Here is a 17,596-nt window from a genome sequence, read left to right as displayed (position 1 = left end):
AGCATGGGTGTCTTCAAAGAACAAGCTCAGTAATAACAGGAACAAAATACCGATATACTAACACATAAATGGATCAAGCTCTTTGGAGGTGAGGACATCAGGAACTGGGAGGCTGGGACGTTAGATGGTTCATCCATTTGGAAACTGAAATCACCAGGAGCGATGCTAGAGAGCACATAGTCAGCCAAATGTCGGTGGGAAGGTGACCAGGAAAGTGGTAGTTGGCTGCAATAAAGGGCAAACGTGACAAATGCTGGGGAATCTTACTCATATATTAAAGTTTTTAAATTGTGAAATGTTTTAGATACTCAGAACACCATATATAGAACATGTATAAAACCTCAAGAAATAGAACATTACCTGATGTGAATTGCAACTGCAATGAATTGAATATCCCCTGGGCTGTGATACGGATAATAAAATGAATGATACTAACTACCAGTGACATTAATGACCATGTGTGGAGTGTGGACTAGGTGGTGGGCCTGCACTAAGCTCTTCACGTTTAATTCTCACTACAGTGATTCCCCCACAAGATTGACACTGTTTTTTCCATTTTTGTAACAAATGGAGTCAAAGAAAGAAAAAAGAAATAGAGCATTACCAGTACCTTTTAAATACCCTCAGTGCCCCTTCCAACTGCACTCCCACCCCCTCCCCCTAAGGTAACTGCTAGCCTGAGGCTGTATTTCTCTTCTCTGGTTTTCATGGTTCACCTCATATTTACTTTTATGTGGTTTTACCTGATGTGTGTGTGGTTTTTTAAACTCTATATAAAAATTTCAGCCCTGGCTAATGTGGCTCAGTTGGTTGGAGCATCTTCGGCACATACCCAGGTTGTGGGTTCTATCTCTAGTCGGGGCATAGGCAGGAGGCAAGTGATGGAAGTTTCTCACATCGACATGTTTTTTTCTCTTTTTCTCTCTCTCAAAATATATATAAATACATAAATAATAAAAAAATAAATAACTTCAGACTGCATGAATTCTCTTTGCAGCTTTTTTTTTTTGGCTCAGTGAATCATATGTTGATTCATAAGTGAATCTACATTTGTGTTAGTTCATGTAGCTGTGGTTTGGTTTTCATTGCATTAAGGTATTCATTGTAGGAATATCCCATAACTTGTTTACCACTCTATTTGGCTTGTAATTCCATATTCTCTCTATTACAAAGGATATGATATGTGTCTTTTAGTGTATATGTGAAAGAACTCTTTCTCCAGGGTAGGTGCTGGATTTTTTTTGTGTGTAAAACAAGACAGGAACTCTGGTGTGAAAATGGCAAAAGGAGCAGAAAGACACCAGCCTGTCTGCAGGCTCAGCGCCGTGTGGGTGAGGGAGGCTGCAGGGGAGGGTGTTGTTGAGTATACTGAGGCTTCGGGGTTGGAAATCCTTCCCCATTATTCCCAGAGTGACTTTCTCCTTGGGCCTCACCTTGCTGTTGATCATCTCTATGGCTCTATGTGGATGCAATAGAAGTATAACACAAAAACAATCAAGACAGACTCAGGGAACTCAGACTTCATTCAAAAGAATTGTGTTTCATATTATGTCTAATTTTGTGAGCTCTGTCAAACATTCTAACCTTATAAATCATCGTCATCATCACCATCGCGAGTCCATCGTTCCTTCTGTTTAATCAATTAAGATTTATTGAGTGTCCTATGTCCCTGGCACTATGTGGATTCTGGTAATGCCACTACTAACAAGAAAAAATGGTTTCCCTGAGTCAGATATATGAGCTCTTAGTGCAACTTATGGTTATAGCAAAGCTGTTGAAGTAGGGGCAGCCCTGGCTTGTGTGGGTGTCTCCTATACCCCAAGTTCCTTCTCCAACCCTTTCAAATCTACCCACTGGAGTACCTTCGATAAAAGTAAGGAGTAGTCAGATGGGCTCTATTGGAAGAGTAAAGCGTTAAAATCATCACGCATGCGCTACTCTGTAACAAATATGTGAATCTGGAGCTTGGCTAGCATTGAAGATACAATGGTGAGCAAATAGATATGGGCCATGAAGTAGATTTCAGTCAGATAGTGACACATTTCACCAAAATGTTAAACCATGATCAGTACTATGAAAGAAAACGAATCAAGTTCCTCTCCTATACACACCTCTTCATTCAGTAAATATTTAGCACCTGCAACAAAGCACTGTTCATAATCCTGAGAAGGGTAGGGAGGGGAGGACAGCTCCAATGACCTTTGCAAAGTTGACCTGCTTTCAAGGAGCTCTTGTTTCTTCTCCCACTTTTAGATTCCTGATACCCATTGCGTTCCAGCAGACCAACCGCCCTGTGCCAGTTGTGTATTCTCTCAATACTGAATTTCAGCTCTGCAATAATGAGAAGGTGTTTCTGATGGATCCCAACACATCTGATATGTCACTGGCAGAAATGGATTACAAAGGAGCCTTCTCAAAAGGTGAGTTGTTCCCTTCGCCTGCACAAAGAGACCGTGTCTGAATGCGAGAAGTTTTCAAGTAAACCCCTGGACCAGCATCTCTGCTCATCAGCTTTCAGTCAACTTGCCAGTGAAGATTCCCTCAGGGTGGATGCCTGTGCAGCCAGCATGTAGTCAAAGGAACAGACCCGTGTTCTTCCTTCATGTCATCCTATATAATAAAAGGCTAATATGCAAATTGTCCCCTTGACCAGGAGTTCAACTGGGAGTGGCTGGGCCAGCTGGCCAACAGCCTGTGGCCCCTCCCCCCAGCCAGCCCTGCTTCTGATCGGCCTCAGCTGGACCCCACCCATGCAAGAATTCATCCTCCAGGCCTCTAGTTTCACAATAAGATCACACACTTGGCAGTATAGTCATTGGCAGTGTGGCACTGTGGGAAAGCACTTGTCTGAGTGGTAAGAAGACTGGAGTTTCCAACCAGATTCTAACACACTGACTCTGGGCAGGTTGCTTTATCTCTCAGTTCCTCAGAGAGATTGCAGTATGACCCCCACTGCCTGCCAGCCTCAAAGATATGCCAAACATATATGTGCTCTCCATCATGCTTTCTCTGCTTGTAATGGTTCCTCTGCCCCCTCCTTGGCCCACACATGGTTCCCTTGACTTTTCAAAAGGCTAGCTCTCTCTCTTCCTTCGGGTCTCTACTTACATGTTGATCTTCTCAATAAGCCTTTCCCTGACCACACTGGACAGTCTAACAGAGACCTTCATAGTTTGCACTTTCACAGAACACTCCAGTTTTTATAGTGCTTGTCACATTTTTAATATTTTATAATATATACTAGAGGCTCAGTGCACAAAATTTGTGCATGGGGAGGGGGGTCCCCTCAGCCCAGCCTGCACCCTCTCCAATCTGGGACCCCTTGGGGGATGTCCTACTGCCAGCAGTTGGACATCCCTCTCACAATCCTGGACTGCTGGCTCCTAATTACTCACCTGCCTGGTCGCCCCTAACTGCCCTTCCCTGCCAGCCTGATCCCCCCTCACTACCTCTGTGTGCCAGCCTGATCACCCCTAACTGCCCCCCCTGCTGGCCTGGTCGCCCCCAACTACCCCCCTCTGCCAGCCTGGTTGCCCCTAACTGCCTCCCTTGCCAGCCTGGTCGCCCCCAACTGCCCCCTCCTGCTGGCCTGGTCCCTCCGAACTGCACTCCCCTGACAGCCTGGTCGCCCCACACAGCCTGCTTGTTCAGTCATTTGGTCGTCCCTCACTAACCCCCCTGCTGGCCTGGTCATAGGCAACCATCTTGTGAAGGCATGAGGGTCATTTTGCATATTACCTCTTTATTATATAGGATTATTTCCGTATTTGTTGCCTATCTCTACCAGTAGACTGTAAGTTACTTGAGAACAGAGATTGCGATCAAATTTGCACAACATACCACCAGTGCCCAAAAAATATTTGTTGAATGAATAAATTAATTAAATAAGATCTGCCTTTCCTCTCTCAATTACCCCTTCTGCCTTTTTCTTTTAATATTCTCCTCATATCTGAGTTTTTCTCTCATCCTAAAAACACATTCAAGTCCTGCCCTTAACAGGGAAAAAAAAAATTCTCAACCTTACCTCCACTTCAAACCTTCTTTTCTTTTCTTTGAGGAACTTCCTGAGGGAGCGGTGAGCATACACTATCTCCATGGCCTTTCTTCACAGTCAGTGCTCCGGCCACCCATTGCAGGCTGGGTTTGTCCCACCACCGCTCAGAACTCTCTCTTGTCGATGACACTAAGTCCATGGATTTTGACACGTTTTTTTCTGTTTGGCTTCCTTTTCACCACCTCACCTGACATGGTCTTGCCTCTCTGACCACTTCTCACTCTCCTTCCCTGGGACTCTGTTCTCTGCCCTGTGTGTGTTGTTGTCCCATGTTCTTTGCTTGGCTCCTTCTGTTCTCCCTTCAGTGCTACCTCTGGCCATCCCCATGGTTTGTCCCATCTGTTTACTCTGAACCTGCGAGAGTCCTACTACTCCACAGCCATTCCACAAAAGGTGACCTTATTCCTGATCTCGCCTGAGCTTCATTCCTCATTTCCATGTGCAATCTGGAACCACCAAGCCTCTCCAGTGGCTGTCTTTCAGACACCTAGCGATGTCTAGAGCTGGACTTACCTCCCTCCAGTGCTTCTCCCCTACCCACTGCCCCGCTGACCGCATCCCCATGTTCTAGGTGCCCCAGGAAACAACCTCAAGGTTATCCTTCTCTTCTTCACCTCCCCATCCCATCCATCATTGAAATGAATGGAATCCAACTCCTAGACATTGCTTGAATCCACCCCCTTGCCTCTCAGCTATAGATTAGCTATCTATCACTAGAGCATTAAAATAGCCCTTATCTGATCTCTGTGACTCAAGTCTCCTAGGTTCCTCCATTCTGTTTTCTGAAGCTCAGGTGTGTTGACATTATGCCCAGGCTTAAAACCTCCCAGTGTTCCTTGTTACTTACATACTTAAGTCCAAAATCCTCAGCACCATGAGTCTATCTTCACAGAAGTCTCTCCTGCTGGAGCTTCTACTTGTCCTCCAATCCAATCACACTGACCTACCACAGAGCAAATGCTCTGGACAAGCGTTTGGAGGCAGATGGATTTGTGCTCAACTCCTGTGTCTCATGGCACAGACAGGAAAACTTGGATGAGTTATTTTAAACAGGGATAATAATTGAACCTATATCTTTGGGCTCATGGGAGGATTTAAATAAGACAGTGTAGCTAAAGAACTTGTTGCCACATCAGGCACTAAGTGCCTGGGACTCATACCCTTCCAGCATTCAGTATTTTGTACTGAAGTTTCTTTCCCCTAGAATGCTCTCCCTGCCTCTTCCTTCCATCTCAAATGCTCTATCTGACAAACACCTACTCATGTTTCAGGATTATGCTCAAATATCGTCTCCTTGTTATAACCTTCCATACCTCCCCCCAGGCAGATTTCTTTGCTCAGCGACATGCTTATTTAACATCATGTACCTTCCTCTATTGTGGTTGACAACAGCATAGAGTTGTGGTGGTTAATAGTGTAGGTTGTAGAGCAGTGATGGCAAACCTATGACACGCGTGTCAGAGGTGACACGCAAACTCATTTTTTTGGTTGATTTTTCTTTGTTAAATGGCATTTAAATATATAAAATAAATATCAAAAATATAAGTCTTTGTTTTACTATGGTTGCAAATATCAAAAAATTTCTATATGTAACACGGCACCAGAGTTAAGTTAGGGTTTTTCAAAATGCTGACATGCCGAGCTCAAAAGGTTCGCCATCACTGCTGTAGAGCCAAAGTACCTTGACTTTGAATCCCACTTCCTAACTTTGTGACCTTCAACAAGTCACTTAACCACTCTGTGCCTCGATTTTCTCATTTGTGAAATTGCCAGTATTACATGACTTCTAACATGGGAAGGACTTAGTTCAGTACCCAGCAAATAGTATAAGCTTGATAAATGTTAGCTATTTAGCAATTACTTAGCTTTTATGACTGCTCTCTCAGCTACATCTCACTCACCTTTGTATTCCCTGCACATAAAAGAGTGCTTGGCACACCTTAAATGCTTAATTAATACATTTTGAATAAAAGAAGCACGTGGATTCATAGAGCTCTTCATAGAAAGATATTTTTGTCTCTAAGAGAGTGTGTTAAATCCTTTCTACCCTTGACATTTCTTTCTCGTTAAAGTCTGACCTAATTAATGCTGCTCAATCTTTCCAGGTCAAATCCTTTATGGCCGAGTACTTTGGAATCCAGAACAAAACCTTAATTCTGCTTACAAACTCCAGCTGGAGAAAGTCTATCTTTGTACTGGCAAGGATGGCTATGTGCCTTTCTTTGATCCCACCGGGACAATCTACAATGAAGGGCCACAGTATGGGTGCATTCAGCCAAACAAACACCTAAAACACAGATTCTTGCTGCTGGTATGTAACTGTTCATGTTAAAGAGATGACACTTGAGTAGATTTTCTCAGCTCTGAGTCCTGTCTAAAGCTAATAGAACTCCACTCTTTATGGTTTTATATATTTGTGTGTCTAATATATATATACATATTATTGTTGTTGCTTCTCTCTGATCAGCTGAATTCTAGTACAGATCTGATGGTATGGTGGGTAACAGACAAGCTATTATTAATGTCCCAGGAAAAGGAAAGTCTAGCCCAGTGTTTCTCGAGGTGTGGTCCAGAGACCCTGAACATCCTCAGTACTCATTCAGGGAGTCCACAAGGTCAAAACTACGTTCCTAACAGTATGATGACACTTGCCTTTTTCACACTCATTCCTTCATGAGTGTAGAGAGCATGAAAGGTTTATTGATATGATTTCAGATTCCACATTGTAACTAATATTTTTAAAATAGCACTTACCACCTTATTGATAAAAGTTATTGATAAAAGCTATTAAAATATCCTTCCCTTTAAACTGAGTAGCTGTGTGAGGTCATTTTCTTCATATAAACAACATAGCACAACTGACTGAATATAGGAGTTATGAGAATCTAGTTCTTTTCTAAAGATTTGCAAAAATATAAAGCAATGCCAGCTCTTTTTGGGGGAAGGTGGGGGTGAATATAGGTATTTTCTCTAAAAAAATATGTTACTTATGTTAATATGTAATGAGTTTTTCACTGCCATTTTAAAATGAATTCGTAAATAGTATTTCTTGATTTTTCAGTGTTAACTTTAATACAGTAAATACTGATAGATACAAACCACATAAACAAAAGACTTTTGGGGTCCTTGATTTTTAAGTGTATAAATGTTTCTGAGACCAAATAGCTTGAGAGTTATTTGCCTAGGATACCCCGCTCTCTGTGTTTTGAGATCACAGAGGCCACCAGGTGTCCTCCCTTGGAGAGGGTGGTAGTACCCAGAGGTGACCCAAGGAGAGGGCTTCTGCTGTGCATTCTCTCCTGACCACAACCCCAGGCAGGTGGAGAGGACCTTTCTCTTCCCAGTGACTGCTGCTGGCCAGTCCAGTGGTCCCATCTTTCTAAATCTCTTTTTCTTTTCCTGAAAATCTAGGACCGCAGCCAGCCAGAGGTAACCGATAAGTACTTCCATGACGTGCCCTTTGAGGCCCACTTTGCTTCCGAATTGCCTGATTTCCACGTGGTCAGTAGCATGCCGGGTGTGGATGGGTTTACTCTGAAAGTAGATGCGCTCTATAAGGTGAGTGTGAGAAGAAGGCCACTTTAAAGGCAGCAAAAGGAAGACATATCATCTGTGGACTGTCAGCTTCTTCATACAGCATCTTGCTGGCACGTCCTTTTTATTGTTGTTAAGCTTATCATTCACCCCAAATTTTTACCATCTACCTCCAATACGACAAAGTAATGGTAAAATTATTTAATTTGCATCTAGTCTCTTGTTATTGTGTGCATCCGGGTGCCTACCATATTCTAGTTTTTCCTAATTACTTTTTATATTGCCTGCCTTCTGGGCTCTATTTTCACAAGCATGTGGAAAACATTTAACCAAATCATAAACACAATACAATAATTTAGAATGGCAATAATAAGTAGTATTTGATGAGCAAAAATTCTCTAAGTCCCAGTAATAAACAAGAACTTCCAAGATCAAATTCCACTTTTTTCTGTCTCCAAATAGTAATCTATGACCTTAGATTTTAGAACTATTATCACTCTTTGGAAGTTAGTTCAAAATCATGGAGGGTTTCAGTGGAGCCAGATGACATGGCAATAAAATACTGGATGTTATAACTGCTCAAAGAGAAAAAGAATGTGAATAGCTGGACCAGGATCACCCTAATTTAGAAATAAAATGGAATCCATAAACTCCATAATATTTGGTTGAATTCTCTAATGGTAAACACCAACCATTGCAAATGCCTTTCTTGAAATGCATCACTTGCATGTATCCATGGAGGCTTACTAGTATGGTGGCAACTGTCTTTCCATTTCCTTTTGTTGGAGGCGTCTGTGGGCAGCAATGACATGCTCAGTTTGTCTCCTGTTTTCCTCCTCCTGCAGGTGGAAGCAGGACACCAGTGGTACCTCCAGGTCATCTACATCATTGGCCCTGACACCCTCTCAGGGCCCCGGGTCCAGCGCTCTCTCACAGCCCCTCTGAGGCGCCACCGAAGGGACCTGGTGGACTCCAGTGGCCGGCTGGCCCTTGCCGATTCCCTCATCTATGACAATGAAGGGGACCAAGTCAAGAATGGCACCAATATGAAGTCCCTCAATCTGGACATGCAGGAGCCCGTTGTAGCTGCCTCCCTGTCCCAAACGGGGGCGTCTATTGGCAGTGCGCTCGCTGCTATCATGCTTCTGCTTCTGGTGTTCTTGGTGGCTTGTTTCATCACCAGGAAGTGCCAGAAACAGAGGAAGAAACCGCCCACAGAGGACATTTTGGAGGAATACCCTCTGAATACCAAGGTGGAGGTGCCCAAGCGGAGCCCCGACAGGGTGGAGAAGAACGTGAGCAGACAGTACTGCACCGTGCGGAACGTCAACATACTGAGCGACGCCGAGGGGGCGTACGTGTTCAAAGGTGCTAAAGTGAAAAAATTGAATCTGGAAGTCAGAGTTCACAACAATTTACAAGATGGAACAGAAGTTTAATGGAGGAGACCCATGTGTATTTTTTTCTAAAATCATTTTTATAAAACGGGAGAAATACTGGTATTTTTATAATCTTGCAGATGAAAAGGGAAAACTATAGCTTTGAGCAGGGGAAGGCACACATCACTTGCATCAACTCACAACTGAGCTACCTCACTCAACGAAGAACCCCTAGAACCCCCAGAGTACTGGAGTCGCTGTTTCTGTGGATCCCTTTAGTAGTCTCAGTAGCTGCAGTTGCTCCTGGAAGGCCGATCTTCGAAAGCGATTGTGTGTTAGTGTTAGGACGGGAGGTAGACCCATAGGTTAGCTGATGCAGTTCCGAGGACGGGGAATGGACAGTGGCAGATCTCAGAAAGTGACCTTCAGGGCCTTTGGTTTCCTCCCCCACTTCCAGCTTTCTTCCACTTGGGCTTTTCCTGAGCCTCTGGACAACAGAGTTCAAATGGCTGGCACCCAGATTCCATTCAGAATTCTGCTAATCAGCACAATGTTGTATTTCTCATTGCATCCACTTGACAGCCTGCACTCACTCCATGGCCTCTAATTGCACTTTGCCATTTCCAAAGTCCTTTTCACCTGGGGGTTCAAAGTGCTCCAGATACTCACAGGAGAAACCTCGGGCATGACAGGAGGGGGAGCTGAAACCTACAGAAAGGAGGGGCCTGGCAAGCACCTCAGAGCTATCATGTTTCTGCACTGCACCCTCGTCCCAGGGAGATGTCCTTGTGCCCAACTAGTTGATGCTGCATCGAGGACATGTTAGGACACCTTTCTGTCAAAGGATGCTACAAAACAAGGTCACTTCCCATGACCTTTTTCTGCATCGCCATGGATGCTTTAAAAACCTACCACATTTCCTGCTACCCCAGGCTTTGCCCAGTCCAATAATAGACAAGCCCATGTGCTTTGCTAGCTGTGGGGTTTTTATTGTGCTAGGGTTTCAGGAAAGTAAGTGATTCATTTGAATAAAGCAAATTAGGATAAAGCCCAGGCCAGAGTGAAATCAGTGAATAGATGCCTACTAATATAAAGTACTAGTACTCACAGCAGATAAAGGCACCATTCCTGGTACCGTACATATTTCAGGGATTTCTCTTTATGGGGGTTCTTTTCTGGTAGCTCAGGCACTTATTTTTACCATATCAGCACATGACAAGGCCATAAACACCTGGCTTTTAAATGATTTCGTGTTCAAATAGCAACTTAACGATTTTGCACATTGTGTACACACCGCTTGCTATTGTGTTTCTTTTTGGTTCCTGCCTTATTGCAAAACCATAAGCATGCATGTCTTAAACTGGAGACACCATTTCATTATTCTCTTTCTGATGCCTGGCATACCATAATCATTGAGCAAATGACAGCGCACCTGCATCGCATAATATTTGTACTAGAATGACCCAAGCTCTTTGGAACATTCCAAACTGGGAACACTTTGGTACTAAAAGCTAGAAAGAATGAACTCTGAAAGGTTTTTGGCATCTCTACCGTACTCCAAGCTCCTTGAGAGTAGGGCCTGTGTGAACCGTGACTTTGATTATTCAGCAGTGCCTTGCATATAACAAGCACTCCAGAAATATTTGTTGAGTGAACAGATGACTGGTGTCACAGGTGAGTTATAGGGGAATAAATTTAGAAACAGGAAGTAAGAGGGTATGGTGGCAATATCACAAGGGAAATGTAGAGAGAAAAGCAAAAACTGGCTTCTACTTGGATTATGAAATAATCTCATTGGAACAAAGAAGCACCAGTTTACGTAGACATGAATCTGGCCATGGTCTTAAGGAGGACTGAACCGACAAGTCATAATAGTGCATTAGCAGGAGGTGAGACTGTGACTTGGTCTCCAGAGCAGGACATATAGAGGAATGTCTGACTTAGCATGCTTCGATGAGTGTCAAGTCTTCATGATAGGATGAATCGAGGGAGCCCAGAGCCGGAAACTCCTGACTGGTCTGGTGCCACTTGAGACACCAGGCAATTTGGGGCAGAATTTATGTACCCGCCTCACAAACATCCAGAATTGGTGTCTCATGGCTCCCTGCTCACCAGAGGGGCAGACTCTTCTAACAACCTACAGGGCTCATGCTAATTCTTCAAGGACAGGAAGCCAGTCATTTGAGGAGCAACTTTGATTTGGTCCTTTATTTATCGTTCCTCATGCCAGATGCTTACACATTAAAGCAACATCTTTCCATTTGCTCAAATATTCGTCTTGCACATCCTCTCCATTACTACCAAAGGGGACACGTGCATGGGAAGACCGCAGACAGGTGGCAGGGTGAAGCTAGTTGGGAAGCGATGGAGACTGAGATCTCTGCGTGCTCCTAGCAGCCTCCATGGAGGAGGTCTTGCATGACCAGGGCAGCGGCCTGTGAAGACCTTGAGGTAGTGAATCATCTGTGTGAAAGGAAGCCCTTGGAATAGTCCTGCCCTCCTTCCTCTCAGCTCTTCCCCCCACTACATACATGTTCCTGAATGCGGTGCTTCTCTAGTGTTAAGAGATGTGAACTTGAGATTGACTCTTTTGATACAGAATTTTGTATTTCATTTGTTTTATACTTCATTTAGGGATCAGACCATTTGGTGGCTGATGTGGGATTATACTTCAAAACTCTGCTTTCTGTTCCTGACTTGCTCACTAAAGCCCTGTGTGTGTTACTAACCTCTTACAGCATGCCTTTAGGTAAGAAGGAACAAAGCCCCCAGGGGGTTGCTATTTGCTATAGCACACTGGCTGGCTGTGAAGGTTAAAAGAAAGAAGAGTCTGCAGCTGTTTTCTGCCTGCATTGTCCCCGGGCCTCCTCAAGGACTCCTGCAGTCTCACTGGTGGATGGGGAATCATGGTGGAATAAGTTTGCACAACCTTCTGACATTCAGGCTCGGTGTCCTGTAGGAATTCTTGTGATTCTTGGATACTGCGCACCTGCTCAGACTGAGTAAAATATTTGTGGTGCTGTCAACCCGATTTCTTGACTCTCAAATGATTTTTGTATTTCCAATACCAATTTGTGTGTGATGAATTTCTGATCTCTTCAATAGCATATACCACTATATAAATTTGTATTAATAAATGACAGTCTGGTTGCATTTTTTTTTTTACTATGTTCATTTTAGATTATTCATCTCAAAAGACATTGCCATTGAGATGGAAAATCATTTTGCGGCAAAGTTTTTTGGAAAAAGTCCCTCTGAAGTGGGTGAATTTGAGACACATACTAACTATGCTAAGAGCATGATAGAGAATTACACATCTCCAGATAATCATAACTCTTTTCTTGCAATCAGTTGAAACCCCAGGACAAAGAGGAATCGTTAAAATCTCCATGTGCGATACAATAAGATGATTATTCACACTATATTAGCCTCAAACTTTCTCAGGACAGTGTGATCTAGTGTGAGAATGGCTATGAGCTCTTATGCACATACAAAGGTTCATTTAGTGTCCACAACCCCCTGGAGATGACCAAAGCACCAAATAGTAGTTTATTGGCTTATGAAGGGGAAAATGGCAGAGTCCAAATGAGCAGTCTGGGCTTTCTGCAAGCCTGTGCATTTGTGTGCCTCCCCCCTCTGTGGAATTGTTTTATATGAAAACACAAAAATATTGCCAAGGATGGTGACCAGTAGGGCTCTGTTGGCACCTTTTAAGGGTACATTAGCAAACTCAGCAAGACTTGAGAAAGCATGTTTTTATAAAATCTGGGGAAAGGAACCACAGCCGAGCCTAGGATTTCCTTAGATGCTGCCAGGACTTAACTTGAGTTTTACCTCCTCACAATTTCCTGTGATTGTCCCATGCCTCACAGCAGGCTTTAAGCCCTGGGGTGCGTTTCTCTGGGGTCCAGGGAGAAGCTGTATCAGACACCAGTCTATGAATTGTTAGGAATGGCTCTGAAAATGCTCCCTAAGACCTGAGATTTCATAGCTATAATATTTAGGAAACATGGGAGTAAGTGGCAGAAGATGAGTTCTCCTATAAATTTTGCAGTATCTCACAGATGAGGTTTTTGAAGAAATACTGGGAGCAGGAGAGAGTGACTGTATTGAGAATACCTCATTAGGCTCAACCCCATATAAATGTTGATTTTGTAGGTTAAAAATAGTCCTATGTCTGTAGTTTTATATGCTTTAACCTAATATTAAGATGCCAGTAAATGTGGACAAAAGAAACATCCTAACCTGTAGAAAGTATTAATAAGAATTTATTTGAGCCAAAATTTTGAGGACATGTCCAGAAGCAAGGTCTCAATGGATGAGAAAATGCTCGAGAAAGAAGCAGTTTTATAGTTCTTTAAATACATTTAGAATGAAAGGAGAAAAAGTAAGGAAGGGTATGTGAAATCTACTGGTGGTAGATAAGGAGGTGGAGAAAAAGCTGGGCAATCTCTAGGATTGAATAAAAAGGAAAATGGAGAGATACATCTTTTACATTGGTGGTCACAGGATAGTGAGCATTTAACAATTACAGTGAATAGGGGTGGGATGTGGGCAACAAGATAACAAGGATTTTCGGTGTCTTTGTGCTCTGTTGCCAGGGGTCCGCTTTTGAAGGATCGGGAAATGAAAATTATTCTGACATTTCTAAGGTGTATTATCCCAGATGCACAATAGCAACAGGCAGGGTTCCCTTAAGGTAAAGATGAACCTTTTACTAAAGAAGCTGGAGGCCTGGGATATGACTGCCCGCCGTGACTGGCCCGCTTAGGAGTTGGCATTCAGACCGTCCTGTGTGGTTGCTTTCAATCACTGAGCTTGGCAGACCTGCCGTGTCGCTTCCTGAGCTGTCAGGTCTGTGCAGCCCTTTTCATCCACACCATCGTGTATTCCAGAGATCCTGTCCCCACATAAACCCAAGAGAACTCTAACTGGGAGCCCTTTAGAATGGCACATGAGAGGCTGGTAAATTCCCAGGGACAATGTCAAGTAATATAGTGGGCACATCTGGCCATCAAGAGCAATCACTCCTTGCCCGGCTGGTATGGCTCAGTGATTGAGCGTCGACCCATGAACCAAGAGGTCACTGGTTCCATTCCTAGTCAGGGCTTGATCCTCAGTAGGGGGCATACGGAGGCAGACCAATGTTTCTCTCTCAGTGATGTTTCCATCTCTCTACCCCTCTCCTTTCCTCTCTCTCTAAAAATAAAAAATTATATATATATAAAAGCAATCACTTCTTACATTCTCTACCCCATTCAGTTCTTGTAACCACCCTATGACATGGTTCTTGGTGACTGACCTGGATAATTTTTCTTGAAAATTCCACATGAATCCTGGGATTTCAAATCTTTTCCAGAGGCCCTCGCAAGCACAAATTGGTGTTGCTTAATAATAGTCCACAGCTCCTATAACTTGGGTTTAATGCTTGTCATGAAAATTCAGTCACTTGGTTACTACAACAAAATAGACCGAGACTGCAACTCTCTAAAAAATCTAGCAACGTGTTCTTCCGGGGCTCATTTGGTTTAAGGCCATTAAGTTCTAAGACCAGTAAGTTCTAAAAGTTTACTAGAATCCTAGTCTCTGGGACAACTTCCATATATTGTTAAAAACCAATTTCAAGATGTCTCCCTTAAACATCCCATTAAAGAATGTATCCAAAATGAACCCGCACTTGATAACAGTGACTCACGAAAGTCCCGTTCTGCTTATTCTATTTGTCTCGATAGGGATTCTCTGCCTTGTTTATGCTCCAGGAAACTCTCTCCTTTCCAAACTGCTTCTCCAAGGCTCCTTTGCCCCTTGGCTTCTGGCTGAGATGGGCCAAATGATGGGAGAGAAGTTGAGATGTGTCTATCCCTCCCTACTGCTTAGCTGTGGTTCTGATGGTGCCTGCAGCCTGCCCCGGCCACAGTCCAGTTCTCAAAGGCGCTGATAAGACTGTCCCTCCCATATCCAGGCAGGCTTAGAGGCACTTTTGATGTCAAACTTTCCTAGTCCGTGGGGCTTCATCACCACCCATTACTCATTTCCTTCTGGATATCCAGTCCTAGTACTTCCTGGTGTGTGCCATACAACCTGTGGAAGTTACCAAATTAAGCTAGTGAGTAAGCATGAAGTAAGTGCATTAGTCAATGTCTGGCATAAGTCATAGGCCCTCAGTAAATATCTCCTTTCTGCACCCCTGCTAATCCTAGAAGTTTCCAGAATGAGGTTGGGCTTAGTCTATTGCGGTGATCTCTACATGGAAGTCGGGAATTAGGATGAAAAACAGAAGAGAGAACACAGTCATATCTTCTCCTGGCAGAAAGCTCATCACTCTCGATTTGTAAATCTGGTGCAAACCTGGCGGGCTCCAGTTTTTTAAGCAAGGCTGTCTCTCTGCTTTCTCCATTGCGGCTCCTCTTCTATTTAAGGGAGGGTGTGCTCTTGAACCAGTAGTTCTTCAGCTCTAGGGTCCAGCAGAATCACCTGGAGGGCTCACTAAGAGGGTAGGTTAGGATAGGGTCTGAGAGAATTTATGCTTTGACAGGTTCCCAGGTCCGGCACCCAGCGGGGAGGACCTCTGCTCCGGCCTCTTCAGCTCCCACACAGCAGTCCAAGCCAGGGCTTTTCCTCTGAATCCCAGCACCTCCTATGTTGGTTAAAGGGGCATCATGTATTATCCTGTGAAAGACTAGGGAGGAAATGCACTCTGATAGTTTAAGTAGCTGTAGATAAACCAGACCAAAAGTTTTCAATCAACTAAATGACAATTCATCAGTCCTAATGCTTTTCTTCAAATTCATATTTTCACTAAAACTTTTCGCAGAATAACGGGAATGGCAGGAAGGCGACCTCACACCATGATTGAGAAATATGGGGCACACTAATTTAAAATTAAAAAGAAACCAGGAATTCTTTCAGATGACAGTGTTCAAATCTTTCCAATTTCATTGCCTTCTCCCCTGCCTGTCCCAATCTTCTTGATATTTCTGTGCTCCTAAAGCTACCATGTTTCAAGTCCTTTCCCCAGAATTTAGCATTATGTATAAAAATGATAAAGCATCACACATTACTGACTTTAGTTCCACATGAGTTTGTCTTGACCTCAGATTGTAAACTCATTGATATTCCAACTACGTCTGATTATTTCCTTTTAATCTTCCACAGCACATGCCTTACAGGAAGGGTGCAGTCAATAAATACTTTTTGCTTGTGTCCTTGGGTAAATAAATCACCTAACCTTCTTAAGCCTCAGTTCCCCCTGCTGCAAATTCTAATAAAAATAGCACCTCCCGCCCTAACCGGTTTGGCTCAGTGGATAGAGCATCTGCCTGCGGACTCAAGGGTCCCAGGTTCCATTCAGGTCAAGGAAATGTACCTTGGCTGCAGGCACATACCCAATAGGGAGTGTGCAGGAGGCAGCTGATCAATGTTTCTCTCTCATCGATATTTCTAACTCTCTATCCCTCTCCCTTCCTCTCTGTAAAAAAATCAATAAAATATATTTTTTAAAAAATAGCACCTCCCAGGGTCGCCTTGAAGATAAAAGAGGTGATGGAAGAAAGCACTTATTTCAAGGCCCAACATCAACTAAATGGTAGCTTTACCTCCATCCTTCAGCACACACCTGCCCATAATTCCCCCAATGCAAGCAGGGCTTTACTTTTTAGCCTTCTTTTGTTCCAAATACCTAGGACGGCCTTTCACCTTGTCTCCTCCAGTCGTTGGGTCTAATCCTCATACTGAAGAGCCTGCAAGCTTAGCAGGTGGACTACAAAACCACCTGGGTCCAAAAATGCGGTCTGCCATTTACTCTCCGTGGGGCTTGGCTTACGTGAGCTAATCTCTGTGTCTCGGTTTCCTTATTTATAACATCATACCCAATAGGGAGTGTGCAGGAGGCAGCTGATCAATGTTTCTCTCTCATCGATGTTTCTAACTCTCTATCCCTCTCCCTTCCTCTCTGTAAAAAAATCAATAAAATATATATTTTTTTAAAATAGCACCTCCCAGGGTCACCTTGAAGATAAAAGAGGTGATGGAAGCAAGCACTTATTTCAAGGCCCGGCATCAACTAAATGGTAGCTTTAACTCCATCCTTCAGCACACACCTGCCCATAATTCCCCCAATGCAAGCAGGGCTTTACTTTTTAGCCTTCTTTTGTTCCAAATACCTAGGACGCCCTTTCACCTTGTCTCCTCCAGTCGTTGGGTCTAATCCTCATACTGAAGAGCCTGCAAGCTTGGCAGGTGGACTGCAAAACCACCTGGGTTCAAAAATGCGGTCTGCCATTTACGCTCCGTGGGGCTTGGCTTACGTGAGCTAATCTCTGTGTCTCGGTTTCCTTATTTATAACATGGGAGCAATAATAGTATCTGTCTCATATAGTTGTCCGATTATTTAAAGAATTTTGAACAGTGCCCGGCACAAAGTAAACGCTAGGTGTTAGAGGCCGCTATTCGGTTAGCTGCCCGCCCTCTGTACAGGCCGTGAGCTCCTTGGGAGTGAGGAGCATCGCGTGTCTGCGTCCGCAGCGCCTGGGACAAATCAGCGCTGCAACCAATCTGAACCAGAACAATGGGTTTCAATGTGAGGACGGTGGTGGGAGACCGGGAGGGAAAGTTTAGCGACCCCGAGGCC

The 17,596-nt window shown here is 43.8% G+C and overlaps 1 protein-coding gene across 1 annotated transcript in view; it reads left to right on the top strand.

Moving 5' to 3' along the window:
- The window catches only part of FRAS1 (Fraser extracellular matrix complex subunit 1), a 466,232-nt gene extending 454,128 nt beyond the window's left edge, over positions 1–12,104 (top strand). The window contains exons 71-74 of the mRNA XM_014544766.1: positions 2,254–2,420; positions 6,160–6,365; positions 7,466–7,612; positions 8,434–12,104. Of these exons, the coding sequence (XP_014400252.1) occupies positions 2,254–2,420; positions 6,160–6,365; positions 7,466–7,612; positions 8,434–9,027 (1,114 nt within the window). The 3' untranslated portion in view covers positions 9,028–12,104. The remainder of the gene's footprint in view (positions 1–2,253; positions 2,421–6,159; positions 6,366–7,465; positions 7,613–8,433) is intronic.
- The last annotated feature ends 5,492 nt before the right edge of the window (positions 12,105–17,596 follow it).

This window comes from Myotis brandtii, unplaced genomic scaffold (genome assembly GCF_000412655.1).
Source record: "Myotis brandtii unplaced genomic scaffold, ASM41265v1 scaffold111, whole genome shotgun sequence".
Taxonomy (NCBI): domain Eukaryota; kingdom Metazoa; phylum Chordata; class Mammalia; order Chiroptera; family Vespertilionidae; genus Myotis; species Myotis brandtii.
The sequence above is the reverse complement of the archived record's forward strand: the minus strand, read 5'-3'. Positions and strand labels throughout refer to the sequence as shown.